The 15078-nt window shown below is 44.3% G+C and overlaps 2 protein-coding genes across 2 annotated transcripts; one reads left to right on the top strand and one right to left on the bottom strand.

Annotated features, from left to right (window-relative positions):
* Window positions 1-767: 767 nt before the first annotated feature.
* Window positions 768-10868, top strand: lcp1 (lymphocyte cytosolic protein 1 (L-plastin)). Its single transcript, XM_026376981.1, has 16 exons — window positions 768-919; window positions 5055-5133; window positions 5490-5638; window positions 5795-5918; window positions 6373-6505; window positions 6613-6694; window positions 6776-6941; window positions 7203-7345; window positions 7559-7654; window positions 7808-8003; window positions 8247-8325; window positions 8462-8576; window positions 8764-8897; window positions 9230-9350; window positions 9465-9589; window positions 10018-10868. The coding sequence occupies exons 2-16, from the start codon at window positions 5070-5072 to the stop codon at window positions 10148-10150; spliced, it is 1860 nt and encodes a 619-aa protein (XP_026232766.1). The 5' UTR covers window positions 768-919; window positions 5055-5069; the 3' UTR covers window positions 10151-10868.
* Window positions 10869-11294: 426 nt separating this feature from the next.
* cnot11 (CCR4-NOT transcription complex, subunit 11) lies at window positions 11295-14614 on the bottom strand. Its single transcript, XM_026376983.1, has 7 exons — window positions 13938-14614; window positions 13475-13639; window positions 13194-13346; window positions 12908-13110; window positions 12585-12787; window positions 11947-12043; window positions 11295-11708 (listed from the first exon to the last, which is right to left on the bottom strand). Exons 1-7 carry the CDS (start codon window positions 14257-14259, stop codon window positions 11511-11513), a joined length of 1341 nt encoding a protein of 446 aa, XP_026232768.1. The 5' UTR covers window positions 14260-14614; the 3' UTR covers window positions 11295-11510.
* Window positions 14615-15078: the final 464 nt, after the last annotated feature.

The following is a 15078-nucleotide window of genomic DNA, read 5'->3' as shown; positions in this document are numbered from 1 at the left end:
CATGGGGTCACAATCACATGTTTACACGTCACTCTGGGACAAAATGATGGGTAAATACCTCAGTCTTTAAATTAAATGTCCGCCTGTCTGTCTCTGGTCTTCCTGTCTGCCGACCTGTCTGTGTGTCTGTCTCTCGTTACCTGTCTATCTCTGTGTTTGGTTGCCATTGGAAACTAGCTGTCTCTCTGACACCTGTCTGTGTCTTGGCCTTTTAAACTCTCTTTATATAAGTGAAATAAATCCAAACAGTTTTTTTCTTGCAGCTCACGAAAATGGAAAAATCCAGTATAAATATTTCCTTCAGGATTTATGTCCAGTCTCTGAAAACACTTGGTCTAGGTCTTTTTTCATTGTCTGTGTCTTTATGTCTATCCACCTGTCTCTTCCTCTACTTCGAGGTCTTTCTCTCTATCTCTGAGAGGACATTTTAAACTACCTGTCTCTCTGGCTGCTTGTGTCTTGACTAAAGGATACAGGAAGGACCTGCCCCTCACAGTAAATAAATGTAATGTGTGCGCTAATTTCCTTTCACAGCCACGTTCTTTGCTTTAGTTTGAAGTGATTTTAGTCTTTGTTCTGGTTCTGATTTCAACATGCGACACTAGAAAAAGTCCAAAATCCCTTCAGCCGGGTGTGTGGGGTCACCTCCACTTGCAGCCAGCGTGCATTGCCATATAAAGACAAAACGCCTTTCATTCCTGTTTCTGAAGTGTTGCATGTCACTTCCTTCCTTGTAGATTTGAATAGATGCGTTGTCGCCCTGCTTTCGGTGCCGACTCAGTGTGCTGCCTGTCGAGCAGTGAGCAGCAGCCAGGACCAACGGACGGAGAGACAGACAGACAGACAGACAGTAAGGCAGACAGACGACTAATATCCCTCCACGCCCAGAGATCACCAGCCTCCTCGCCTCACCTCTCAGGTAAAGAATGATGGGTTCAGGTGCCCTCAGACCTGCGCAGGTGTTCGTGAAGGCATCATGTGGGATGAGACACATTTAAGTGAGGCTCAGATTTTTAAAAAATTCTTGTTGATGTGAATGAAGGAGGCTATAAAACACCGAGAGGAAGACGAGTGTAGTGAAATGCTGAACAGTTTTCTCCATCTTCACTGATCAGGTTTTTGCTCTTTAATAAACACAGAACAGCTTGTAAACTGAAAATCTGCCTCTACACCGTTGAACTTGTGCATGTTTGATATTATCATGAAAACGTGTAGAAATGAGAGCAGTTTGAAGCAGAGTGAGGCCTGCAGAGGAAGAAGTTAAACCACTGCAGCGAGAATTGGAGGAAGTTTGCGGTTAGCTTCACTTCAACTGCAGAAAATCCCTCTAAAGCAGATGGAGGCTCGCTGCCATCAGTCAATAACTTCATGTTGGAAAAGCATGAGGAGCTGCTGTGGATCAGGTTAACGACACCAAGCACGTGGGTGACATGCTGATGAGGTTTAGAACATGCAAATACTCGGACAGAGGCTCCGGTCCAGAGACGATCCTCCATCAAGTCATAAAATTAGATGAAGCAAAAGGCTTTAGTTCTTCAATCTCAGATTCAGAAACGTGGAAGTTCAGTAACGGCCAGTGGTGGGAAGTAACTAAGAGCATTTATTCACGCTGAGTTTTATGAACCTTCTATTTTTCCTCCTGTACATTTATCTGAAAGTTTCTTTCTGCATAACAACTTTTGTTAAAGGAGAAGAGGAATTAAAGTGCATCAGTCACTGTAAACCAACGATAAACATGATTCTGAAGATGGGTCAGTTGGCAGCACGATGATTACTTGAGTACTTCTGGTACTTTGTTACTTCTTCTTAAAGGTCACTTCCTATTATTGGATCTTCCAGCGTGTATGTAGTTCATGTCCTCCAACGGAGTTAGAGTCCTGCAGCTCTCACTTGTCTCTGTTGATGATTAGATTCAGATCTGCTTCCTCACATTGTGCTCGTACGTGCACGTCTTCAAATAATCAAACCTTCCTGTAGCGTGTTGACGAGGATTTAAATAACATTTTGAAATACTTTTCCTCGTAACACAGTATTTCTACACTGCAGTAGAACTACTTTTATTTTGTAAAAGGTCAGAGTACTTCCTCCACTGGAGATACTGTATTTTATACTTTTTAGCTGTAGATGTTCTCACATGAATCCAGTGTTGGAGATGAACCATATTACTATATTATTATGAGTTTAGTGTTTCTAAGATGTTTTATTGCAGAGCAACAATCTGCATCACATGACTTGGACTGAGTCATGTATCCTCAACCAGAAACAACCAGAAATGATTAAAACTGTATTATTAAAAGTGTGAAGAATGTGACAGTGGCGTGATTTGAGCCACTTCCTGTCCAGTTTCTCATTATATCCCTCTAAGAGTGTCACTGTGCTTCTTACCTGACTTGTTGACAGTGATTTTACAAAAGTTCCATGAGTTGTTTCATCAGCTCTCACAGCCTTGAAGCTGCATCGAGCCGTTTGTTTTAACCCTTTACAGAGAGTCTTCACCAACCTCTGAGGGAAACATTTGGCTCGTTCATAACCATCTATCTACGCTCGACTTAGCTGAGCTAGTTTGCGGTAAACAGCTGATGTGTGTTTGCTGAGGGGCTGAGGAAACATGTACTAGAACTTAAACCCTCACAGAGCCACAGAGCTGACGTTTATCCTCTGCGGGTTCAGCAGTACAGAGGTCACATTCGAATCACTGAGCATCTTGATGGGAGAGGCACCGATTTAATAATCCACTAAATGACAGCTTTCTTATTGCAGATTTACAGATACGAATGGGAATCTTTAATACCTTGGTCGCTTTTGAGGTATTACAAAAAAGGTTAAAGTTATAAATGAACACAATTTAAAAAAAGAAAATGACCTTTGGGGGGAAAGTGAAGTCGACAAAAAGTCTCTTAATTGTCAGACTGACTCATTCAGAGCGGCTGAGAAGTGAATACTAAAGACTGTTGACAGCTTCGCTGTAGACGTAGAGTTTCGGTTCTGCTTCTCTGCAGAGCAGAGCTGCTGAAATCATCTCTCTCTTCGGCCGACTTTACCTAAATTTAGACTCTGGTGCTGTGAAGATGCTTGTGGCGTCTTTAATGTAGTTCGTAATCTACAGAAATCTGTGATATTTCCATGTAGATGTGGAAATAACCAGAAAGCCAGAGGATGTGTAACAAAGTGTGAACAGCTTCTGAGGCAGGAAATGACATGATGAGACCACAGTTACACAGCTGCCTTCTCACAGGATGTCTTCATCTTTTGCTCTTTATTTACAGACTGATTAGTCAGACTTGAGATGCAGTCACTTCTCTAACAGGTGAACACTGGCTGCTCAAACTTTAGAGGATAGAAATGTGCATTGAATCTTCACACCTGTATCAGGTCGGGATGATTTCATCAGACCTGCAGCTCATCATAGTTCAGCAGCAGCCGGCCAGGATGCACTGTGAACAGATTCCAACACAAAGCTCTTCTGCTTCTTCTTTTCCCATAGTTTGAGCTGTCAGTTTGCCACCTGGGAACGTTTTTATTTTTGGTCATATTTTCAGTATCGACGTCCGATGCATCAGCCCGTCCATCCCCTCAGATTTCATAATGTGCTGCAAGAATTCAAGTGTGCCTGCATTTACATCACGTGTGAAGCAATAAACCCACACGATGACGACACTGGTTTACTTCAGTTTTGTTAATTATGACAAACAATAATGATGAACTGTACAAAAGTCAACAGTGTCGGTGATAATAATAAGATTATCAATACTCTGACTACCTCGCTGAGGACAGAACTCTTTACAGATGATAGTTTTTATCAAACTGATGAGAAGAAATGGGGGAAGTGTTAGTTACCAGTCAAAAGGTTCACTGACACAATACTGATCACAGGTCTCGCTCTAACACCTGAACAGCCACAGTGGACCGACTGGTTCTGAAGTTTCATTAACTCTGATGTGTTGTAGTGACTGCGAAACAAGCAGCTGTTTACAGTTTTATGTGGAACAGCTGGAAATAAACTGTAATGAGGATCACTTCACAGAGTCGTGTTTCTGTTGTTGTCACGTCAGGTTGCTGCTCCTTGAATTAGTTGTTAGAAACTGATTCTCCAGTTTAACACAGACTTCAGAGAAGGCCGTAGGTGGAGAGACTGTGTTGATGCTCTGCATGTTTTAAAGCAGCTGACAACAAAAACCAAGCAGCTTTTTGTTTTCAGCCTCTTAAAAAACAGGATCCGTAACTGGCAGATGAATCAATGAGAGTGAATGAAGACAAGTGCAGCTGATTTATATATGAGTCTGTGTCGACTTCAGCCGAGTTTCACTGAGCATTAACACCTCTGTCAACCAGCGGGCGGAGTTCTCAGCAGTGACTGTTTAAAACCAGAGCTCCACTTGGTGGATCAGGACAAACTCACGTGAGCACGGAGTGAGAGCTGATTCTACTGGTGTTTTTAAAGTGGTAATAGGAAAGGACGCCGACAGTTCCCAGAGGTAGTAAGTACCGATTGTAATACTGGAGTAGTTCCACTTCTATGACTTCATTACTTACTGATGCTGCACATGTATGATGGAACCACAACTGTGGTTTGTGTCTTGACATGTGGAGGAACCAAACCAGACCAGACGTTTTAGAACTTGAAGTGGTACTTCTACTTGTAGTATGGGATTTGTACTTCTACCCTAGCATTGTATTTGTGGGTGAAACACTGGCTCTGCACTAGTTGTCCCCACAAACTGACAGATGAGTCTTTGTCCATCTGACCTTTGCCCTTTACAGCATCAGAAAAGTTAGAGCCTCTGCTGTAATGTCAGGGTTAGACGGGGTCGCCACTGTGTGCTAGTCGAGCTCTCTAGACTAAAACCTCTGTCCACATCAGATCAGCAGTAACAAGCAAAGCAGGAAGTGCTGCAGAAGCAGGAAGTTTTCAGCTGGCAGAAGTGAGAACTGTCAGCTTGCATCACAGCACAAATTCAGGAGCTCTGATCTTCAGGTTCCTCCTTTTCTACACGGCTGCCCACGTCTCTGAATCAGACTTTTAATTTCAGGATGTTTTTTTCTTGTTCTGTCAGTTTCAGATTCTCAACATGGCCGCCACACCGATCTCCCCGGAGGAACTGGAGGAGCTCAGAGAAGCTTTCGTCAAGATTGGTGAGAAAACAAGTTACTGTCATTTCCTTTTGATTGAGGAACAAACTGACAGTTGTTTCAATGAGATTTGGCCATTTTCTGCCTTTAGAACCACATGTCCTGTACTTTTATAGTTCGTTGTGGGCAGTGGTGGAAAATAACATAAGAAATATAAATAAATAATACGTTTTATTTACTTAAGTGCAATTTAAAGGTTCTTCTTTCCATTTGGTGGCACAGGTTCACAGAAGAGAGGAGGAAATTCTTTATTTATTTATTGAGAAACACACGAGTCAAACGACTGATTAGTGAGGAAAGAACAAACGTTTAATGGTCAAAGATAAATAGAAATGATGAAGAGTTGTTTTCTGATCCAGACGTGGACAACAGTGGATTCATCAGCAAAGATGAACTCACTGAGCTCTTCAAAGCCGCCAACCTGGCTCTGCCCGGATACCGGATCCGAGAGATCGTCCAGGAGTTCACCAAGACCAGCGACCAGCTCTCCTTTGATGAGTTCACTCAGGTGAGGTCCCAGGTCAAAGGTCACAGAGAGAAACATACAGTGTTTAATTAGCTCCAGCACTGGAAGCTGAAAATACTCTATTACAACAAACGTCCTACATGAAGTCCTTTAGGAGGATCATGAACTGATTTGAATCTTTCTCTGCTCGACCTTCAGATCGTCCACGGGCTGAAGAGCAGCGAGGTCGCCAAGACCTTCAGGAAGGCGATCAACAAGAAGGAGGGAATCCGTAACGTGGCAGGAACCTCAGAGCAGTCGGGCACTCAGCATTCCTACTCAGGTGTGTGTGTCTGCATTAGATTAAATAATGTTAAAACCTTATTGATTAAAATCAAATCACGCATCCCCATTTGGGGATTTAATCCAGATCTAAACAACAGAGCAGATGAATGATTTCATTTAGTTTTTTTTGTTTAGAATCTAAGACTCAACTCAAACTTCAGGCTCACGCTGCCCAAACAAATCTCATAACGAGTCAAATGCCACTAATTAATGAAAACTACAGTGAAGGTCCCTCACACAGGAAATGAACATCACAACATTACACACTCTTTAATACATGTTGAATTTAGCCTATGTTCAGGTAACACTGGTTTTAATTACAGTACTTTAAATTAGAGCTGGAATAACTTGTCAATCAACACAAACTGAATCCTCATAAAGACGATCGGTCTGAGCAGAACAGGTGAAGAAGCACTGATGCAGATGAAGTAATGTGTTTTTCTTGTCTCCAGAGGAGGAGAAGGTGGCCTTCGTGAACTGGATCAATAAGGCTCTGGAGAAGGATGCAGACTGTAAACACATCCTGCCGATGGATCCCAACACTGACGATCTGTTCACTGCGATGGGAGATGGAATCATTCTGTGGTACGTGTAAATGTGAAAATGGAAACAAGATGACAACGAGGTAAAGTTCAACAGTTTGTGGTTTATTGTGTTGCTCTGATTGTCGACCTGAATTTTTTCCCCGTTAGTAAGATGATCAACTTGTCTGTGGCCGACACCATCGACGAGAGAACCATCAACAAGAAGAAGCTCACACCCTTCACCATCCAGGTGAGACTGACGTCTGCTTTGGTCTGATGATCCTGTGTGTTACCAGCAGCTTTACCGTCTTAACATCCTGTCGTCCAACAGGAAAACCTGAACCTGGCTCTGAACTCTGCGTCGGCCATCGGCTGCCACGTGGTGAACATCGGAGCTGAGGACCTGAAGGAGGGCAGGCAGCACTTGGTCCTGGGTCTGCTGTGGCAGGTCATCAAGATTGGACTTTTTGCAGACATCGAGCTCAGCAAGAACGAAGGTGAGTGAGTGTTTGGAACAGAATAACAACACTGGGTAAAGGAATAGTTCACCTGCTTTGTGCACAGTTAAATGTTCAGATTGGATTCACTGTATTCTCCATATGAATCTACAGTCAGCTGCTGGTTAGCTTAGCTTAGCATAAAGATGGGGAAAAAGCAAAAAAAGACGAAGAACAATTATCACCTAACAGTTGTAAGGGTGAAGGAGCCTTCATCAAGTCCTGATGGTTTGTGTCTGAACATATTCATGTCTTGTGCAGCTCTGGTCGCTCTGCTGCGGGATGGAGAGAGTCTGGAGGACCTGATGAAACTCTCTCCTGAGGAGCTGCTGCTGCGTTGGGCCAACTATCACCTGGAGGACTCCGGCTACGGCAAGATCAACAACTTCAGCTCTGACATCAAGGTGATCACACGGTTGTTAGGATGAAGTCGACTCTCACTGATCCTGGTGCAGTTCAGCATTTGGAGACAAACCTTTGTGTAAATGTGGACTTGACCATGTGCAGCTCTGATGGAAACCAGTGTTTTAGTCCGTAGCCACCAGGCTAATGTTCACCTGCAACTGTCAGATCACCGTTTCCTGTGATAACGTCCACAACCTGTTGCTCTGTTCCAGGACTCGAAGGCATACTTCAACCTCCTGAACCAGGTGGCACCCAAAGGAGATGAGGAGGGAATCCCCCCGATCGCCATCGACATGTCAGGAATCAGGGTAAGAGACCGCACACCTTTCTAAGGAATAGTCTGACATTAAGATCTTCACTGTAACGTATAACGACTAAAAGGATTAATCGCTTTTCAAAATAACCATTGATTCATTACTGAAGTCAGGTGCATTCATCAGTCGTCTTCTTCATCTCTGCAGGAGAAAGAAGACCTGAAGCGTGCAGAGTGCATGTTGGACCAGGCCGACCGGCTCGGCTGCCGACAGTTCGTCATGCCGGCAGATGTCGTCCGTGGAAATCCTAAACTCAACTTGGCTTTCGTTGCCAATCTGTTTAACAAATATCCGGCTTTGAAGAAACCAGAGAACCAGGACATCGACTGGAGCTCCATCGAAGGTTAATCTTACAAAACGTTCTTCAGCTGATCATCAAACACCTTTTGGATGAACCCTGACCTGGATGGAAGAATCTCCACAGACGTGTTAGTCTAGTTACGGTCAGGGTGAAGGCAACTTGTTAGCAGTGTTTCTAATTGGTTTCCAGGCTTGAGATCTAAGAATCCTCTGCTCCTGTGAAGCTGTTAACAAATGAACTCAGAACCTCTGTTTTTCATCAGCTTCATGTGATGTTTTCCTCCAGGTGAAACCAGGGAGGAGCGCACCTTCAGGAACTGGATGAACTCGCTGGGGGTCAACCCTCGTGTCAACCACCTCTACGGGTACGTTTGTTTACAGTATCTGCTTCTCCAGCAACTGGACCCCTTTGCTCTTGGATAGGAAACCTTCTTCATGATTGAGCCTTCAGCTCTTATGACGAGTCCAGTCTGCTGATTTAATCATACATACGTGTTCCAGAGACATCGATGACGCCATAGTGATCTTCCAGCTGTACGAGAAGATCAAGGTACCAGTGGACTGGGACAGAGTGAACAAGCCTCCCTACCCTAAACTGGGCAGCAACATGAAGAAGGTACGACAGCTGACGTCTGTATCTGAAGGAGAAAGATTAATTTACCTAGAACCACAACATGAAGACAGTGTTTTTAGTTACATCTAACAAACAACTCCAAGACAATCTGACCTCAACATCTCGCAGTCGACTAAACCAGTCTTTAATATAAAGAACCCAGTTTAACCCGTTGTTCTGTCTGTTCCAGCTGGAAAACTGTAACTACGCAGTAGAGCTGGGAAAGAAGGAGGCCAAATTCTCTCTGGTGGGCATCGCGGGTCAGGACCTGAACGAAGGCAACAAAACCCTCACCCTCGCTCTGCTGTGGCAGCTCATGAGGAGGTGACGCCGCTACTTCTGTTGTTCAGTCGTTCACGTTATCTGAGCTGTGTTCAAAGACAATCACAGTTATGTGTCCCCATGGTCATTTTCAAACCAAATCTACTTTTATTTCTACACCTCAGTGTCAATAATTCTCTTCTCTGCGTTTCCACTCACTTTACTATTAATACAGAAAAGACACATGGTACAAGGCGACGTACGTGTTCTTCTACAGCCTCTGTTTGGAACGTTGCTCATGTCGTTTCATCCAGACACTCCCACTTCCCCTCTTTGCAGACTTTGTCCTGCACATGTGCTCTGAAAACTGATTAGAAACCCGTCTGTTCCCTCAGATACACCCTGAACATCCTGGAGGAGCTGGGTGACGGTCAGAAGGTGACCGACGACACCATCGTGTCCTGGGTCAACGACATGCTCACACAGGCTGGAAAATCCACCATCAGCAGCTTCAAGGTAAAGGACTCCACATCAAAGACGAGATCATCGGCTCAGCGTCGACTCTGTGCTGTAAAATATTACTATAAACGACTGTTTGAAATACAAACTGGGTTTTAACTGTGTGTGTAGGACGGATCCATCAGCAGCAGCATGCCAGTTCTGGACCTGATCGATGCCATTCAGCCCGGATCGATCAGATATGACCTGCTGAAGACAGAGGACCTGACTGAAGAGGAGAAACTCAACAACGCAAAGTACGTAGAGCTCATTAAACTGTTTCTGACGATTTAACTTTCAGGGAACACCGACTAAATTTAGAAGAAGTCTGAAATGAACAGTTCAGTTTTTCATGGTCTTAAAACAGGAGCCCACATAAAAACTGAAACAGATTTAATGGTTCGTCCTGTTCATACTGGTCTGCAGCCCCGTTAGCTTCAGGTTGACATTTAGTAACATTTAGGGATCTGTTCATGGCAGGAATGGTCACAACACCTGTTCGTATTCCAAGTTTAGAGACAGAACCTTTAAATACAGGTTCTCCTCAGACCAGCACCATGAGGACCGGTTTACTTCCTTTGTCTTGACAGACCTGCAGCGTCTAAATATTAGACCGATGTAAACATGTTCTGGTTACAGCACAAATAAAACACTCAACGTTAAATTCCTGCTGTCGTGTTTCTAGGTACGCCATCTCCATGGCGAGGAAGATCGGAGCCCGAGTGTACGCGCTGCCCGAGGACCTGGTGGAGGTCAAACCGAAGATGGTGATGACGGTGTTCGCCTGCCTCATGGCGCGCGGCATGAAGAGAGCGTGAAGAGCACGACGGCCTGGACGAACCTGGAACCTGCAAATGGACTGAAGGTTGAAGAAATCAGGGATAAATTGTATTAAGAGAGAAACTGTTCCAGTCTGAATTATTAGAAAACAGGTACAGATGCTGTGGTACTGAATTCAAAATGCTGTTTGACACTTGTCTTCCTTCAGTCACTGAAAAAACAACCTGGAGTTTTATTTCTACATATTTGTTGGAGGCAGAAGTAAAAGTTAAAGTCGAGCCACAAAACAAAACTGTGAAACTGCAAAGAAAAAATAGAAGTTTGGCTGCGACGTTGCGGAGCATTCGTTTTACTAACAGATGTCTGCTGCACAATTAAACTCGCTCTGATCAAAATCCTCAACTCCTGCTGCCAGTAAGAGGTCACGAGCTGATAACATGAAAAAGTCAAGATTGACTTTGTAGAATTTAGTTTTTGATCAGTTTCAGCCTTTAAAACATTTCTGGACTTTTCATTATCGGCTTGTTTCATCTCACCCTACATTTACTTCTGTTGGACTTAAACCTGTAAAGTTTAGTCCACACGTTCACGTGGCTCAGTCTTCACTGCACTACTGTCGGTTCTTCCTCCATTTGCTTCATGAAACCTCCGTTTGTCCGTTTTTATTTTCTCTTTAATTGTGAAGAATTAAAACTTCCTGTCCACCTCAACCACGATTCAAACGTTCGCAACAAATAAAGTGATTTTTGTATGAAACATGGCGTCATCGTGGATTCTGTTCGAAGTCTCTTGGTTTCAGAAGGATTTAACATCTGAGACAGGATCTCAGAAATAAGTTCTGGTTTCTACAGTTTTCTGTGTTTATAGAAGTAAAAGACAAACTGTTCAGTCTCAAATAAATCATTGATCAGAGTTGAAGGTATTTATGTGTTGTTACATCTACAAACGTTTAATCAAATTTTAAATAAAGATCTCATTTTAAATTACGACTGTTCAGGATTAGACTTAGACGTTAGAAGTCAACGTGGAGCTGCATCAGTCCTCGAACTCTCAGAAAGAAAGTGTGAAACCGTTTTCAGTGACTCACCGCGATGGTTGATGCTCAGCTGCCGACGGGTTCAGGAGCTGTTACACTCGGGATAAAACAATAAAATAATGACAGAACAGAACCAACAACCTACGTCTGTTCATCTGTTTAATTAAGATTTGTTTCCAGAGGACAGAACGTGAAAAGCTGAACTGAGTCCAAAATGGTGACGAGTTCAGAGAGAGGAGGATTTGAAAGTCTGAAGAAAACGTCACGACGTATTTACAATGTTAACTCATCGTTTCTGCTCATGAGCTGAGACATGAAGGGCGTCTCCCTGACCGGTGTCAGACCAGGTCCGCTGTCTGATGTCATTTGGCAGGTTTGGGTTCAGTGGGGTTTTCTCCGGTGTCCAGAGTCTTGAGGAGGCGGAAGAGGCCGGCGGCTTCTCGGATGCGGCTGAACTCGATGCAGAAAGCCTGGACCTCGATGAAGAGATCCTGAACGTTGATGATCTTGTTTCGGATCAGAGACTGGAGGAAGACGCAGACCAGGCGGACCAGACGATTCTGGAATTAAACATCCACATGTTGATGTTAATGAACGGAAGTCACATGACCCTCTCTGTAAGACTCGGTTCAGCCAGCTCCTCTCTGGAACAGCTCTGGTAAAATGCTGCTTTTTAATCATTAGGTTTGGTGCCAGAGGAAACCAGAAACTGAACAGTTGGTGGACAAAGTGAGTTCATGCACGACGACTGTACAAATACGAAAATGTTTTCAAATGACAGAACATATTGGACTGTACCTGCATGTATTTGTCTTTGATCTGCTCACAGGTGGAGATGCAATTGGAGATGTAAAGGTGGATGAACTCTGGAGGGAGGTCGACAGCTGTGGTCAACCTGTGGAACCATTTAATAAAAATCATTTAAGAAAACATGAAGTTTAAAGTCTGTTTGTGTAAATAAATATATCAAGAAAATGTTGCATCCATCAGTTGAAGGAGGAAAGTTCACTGCACCTGCAGCATTAATGACTGTGGAGACAGCCGTGGGTCAATGTGAACACTTAGTGAAAGTTTAATGGACAGAAATTCATCAGCAAACCGTTCTGATAATTAATTCACTGCTCTGAGTCACAACTGTGTCGGGAAAAAGCTAAATACTAAAGTTCATTTAGTTTCCTTCATCTCCTCCTCAAGTTCAAAAATCTTCTACAAGAATTTGAGAGAAAACAAAACGTCACTTTTATATTTTTATGTTGACGTCAGGTTTCGTCCACAACAAGTGTAAATAGAACAAAGTCGGAGTGAATCGAAGAATCAGTTTGTTGTTTAGTTCTGGAAAAAACGATCTACTGCATCAAAGATTAAAATATAATTTGAATCATCAAAGACAAACAGCTAACAGAGCAGATGTGTGCATTTGTAAATACACTACCCACCTGTTGACCACCTCCATGGAGTGCAGCGACATGTCCATGTTCACCAGCACAGAGAAGTACTCGGTGATCTGACTGCTCTGCATCAGCTTCAGCAGCATCTCGATGGCCACCAGCGGGTTGTTCTCCACCAGGTCGGGCAGCTTCGCCGGGGACAGACCGATGTGATAAACCAGCTTTGGGTCTTTCTCCAGCTCGGCCAGCAGCTGCAGAGACCGAGAGAGGACGGAGTGAGGACACAGACATAAAGACTTAAAGATAACGGGAAGTTTTAAAACCAGAGTCACCGTAACGCTGCAGTAAGTTCTCTTCATCGAAGAACTCACCTGCGACTGCTGCTGGGCTGACAGCGGACTCTTGAACGCCTTGGACATGATGCGTTTAATTTCCACACCAGTGCTGTTCTTCACACACATGGAGCGGTCCCACTGGACGCTGTGATCCGGCTCGGTGGGGTTCAGCCACGCCAGCTCGTCCTCGCACACGTGGAGAGGCGGCGGCGGCCGGATGAACTCGGGGCGGAAGTGACCTGAGGACGGAGAAACGTGGACACGTTGGGACAGATGTTTTTGATCAGTCCCTTCTTCTAATGTCATCACATCAAAGACTCACTCTCCAGCGGCGGCCGGGGTCCCGTGACCAGAGACTCTATGATCTGATTGGCCACCGAGCTGTCGAACCCAGAGTTGGATGAATCTGGATCTGGGTCGTTGAGGATGCTGGGGAAGCTGGCCTTGCTCTGAGTGGGCAGCTCCGACTGACGCTCTGGAATAAAAGAGACGATAAAAACTGAAACAGACGAATGAAGCAGATCTGACAGGAACATGAAGCTAAAACCTTCAGTGTACAGTAAAACCTGGTCCTGCTCAGACTCTCTGTCCGTGTGCACCGACCTGCCAAGGCGAGCTGCAGCCCGCTGATGTCTATGGACTGGGGCATGTTGCCGACGTCCATGCAGGACACCTGCCTGGGCGTCTTCTTGAACAGATCCCTGGGCGGCGCCAACATCAGCTGAGACAGGAAGAACTTCTCAGGCTGGGTGATGGGAGGCAGGAAGCCTGGACAGACCAGATCAGATCAGATCAGATCAGAGAGGTGAGTCTGACTTAAAGATCAAGTCTGTGTTTCCTCAGGACCTGGAACCTTTTGCAGAACCTTGTTACTCTGAGTTTGAGGTCCAAGTTCTAACCTGACACAAACATCAGACTTTAAAACCTTCACAACAGATTTAACTTTAGTTTCTACTTCGTGATCAAATGAATGAATCAGTAGTTAGAGACTTTTGGTCAGAACAGGACCCACTGGATCACTGGGACCCACTGGATCACTGGGACCCACTGGATCACTGGGACCTACCGGACAGCACCTTCTCCTGCTCCTCCCCGGCAGGTGCCGGGTTCAGCAGGTGAGCGAACACCGCGGCGAACGGGTTGGCGGCCAGCGGCTCGGTTCGGTACATCTCCCAGAGCAGGTAGAGGGCGGTGAGCCGCTGCGGGGAGCTGGGCAGCAGGTCCGGCTGCTGGAGGAGCATGACCAGCACCGAGCCCACCCTGAAGTGCTCCGCTTTGCCGAAGTAGTGATGGAAGTGTGTGGAGAGCGTCTCGAAGGAGAGGTTGGTGCAGGCGTCCTCCGTGAAGATGTTCAGCAGGTTGGTGAGTTCCTTCGGAGCGAGCGTCATGGTGCAGGTCGCTAGCTTAGCCTGACGGGGCTACCTGACAAAAACCGGCCCAGTCATCGCTAAAACGAAACACTGCGCTGGACAGAATCACCGCTGACCGACGCGGCAGCTACAAAACATTCTTACAGAACCAACAGACGATTAAAAACCAACTCTCGAAGCTTTTTCAGCGACTGTTTCACACGCGTCTGGATCTTCAGCCGTTTCAATTCAGATTTGAACCTTTGGTTCCGGTGCATCATGGGTAATGGAGTCTCCCGAGTTCAGGCTGCCTTTCTCAAAATGGGAGTCATGGCTTTAAAAAACATGTCGACACTTTTCAGTCATATCTGATCGTTTGATATCGTTTTATCTGAATCATTACGAATTAAAACACCGTTATTTACAGTAAAACAGACGAGAACATAACAGCAACGTAGCTTGTTTGGCTAACTTTACCCATAATCCCCTGCCGCGAATGCCCTACAGCTTTCAAATAACTTTATTGAAACAAGTACAAATGTACAATGGTTTGCAAAATCAATAAAAACAAAAATAAATAAACTTTTAAAAGTACTTTTTATTTCATTAACCTTTAGTTAAAAGTACTTTTTATTTCATTAACCTTTAGTTAAAAGTACTTTTTATTTCATTAACCTTTAGTTAAAAGAACTTTTTATTTCATTAACCTTTAGTTAAAAGAACTTTTTATTTCATTAACCTTTAGTTAAAAGTACTTTTTATTTCATTAACCTTTAGTTAACAGTACTTTTTATTTCATTAACCTTTAGTTAACAGTACTTTTTATTTCATTAACCTTTAGTTAACAGTACTTTTTAT

This window comes from Anabas testudineus, chromosome 21 (genome assembly GCF_900324465.2).
Source record: "Anabas testudineus chromosome 21, fAnaTes1.2, whole genome shotgun sequence".
Lineage (NCBI taxonomy): Eukaryota > Metazoa > Chordata > Actinopteri > Anabantiformes > Anabantidae > Anabas > Anabas testudineus.
Note: the sequence above shows the minus strand (reverse complement) of the source record. Positions and strands in the feature narration are given on the sequence as shown.

Coding starts and splice junctions, on each gene's coding strand:
- cnot11 (XM_026376983.1), bottom strand. CDS start 14,259: ATGACGCTCGCTCCGAAGGAACTCACCAACCTGCTGAACATCTTCACG. Junction 13,111..13,193: donor ACCCCGGCCGCCGCTGGAGA/GTGAGTCTTTGA, acceptor CTCCGTCCTCAG/GTCACTTCCGCCCCGAGTTC. Junction 12,044..12,584: donor TCCATGGAGGTGGTCAACAG/GTGGGTAGTGTA, acceptor ATGGTTCCACAG/GTTGACCACAGCTGTCGACC.
- lcp1 (XM_026376981.1), top strand. CDS start 5,070: ATGGCCGCCACACCGATCTCCCCGGAGGAACTGGAGGAGCTCAGAGAA. Junction 8,004..8,246: donor CGACTGGAGCTCCATCGAAG/GTTAATCTTACA, acceptor GTTTTCCTCCAG/GTGAAACCAGGGAGGAGCGC. Junction 8,577..8,763: donor TGGGCAGCAACATGAAGAAG/GTACGACAGCTG, acceptor TGTCTGTTCCAG/CTGGAAAACTGTAACTACGC.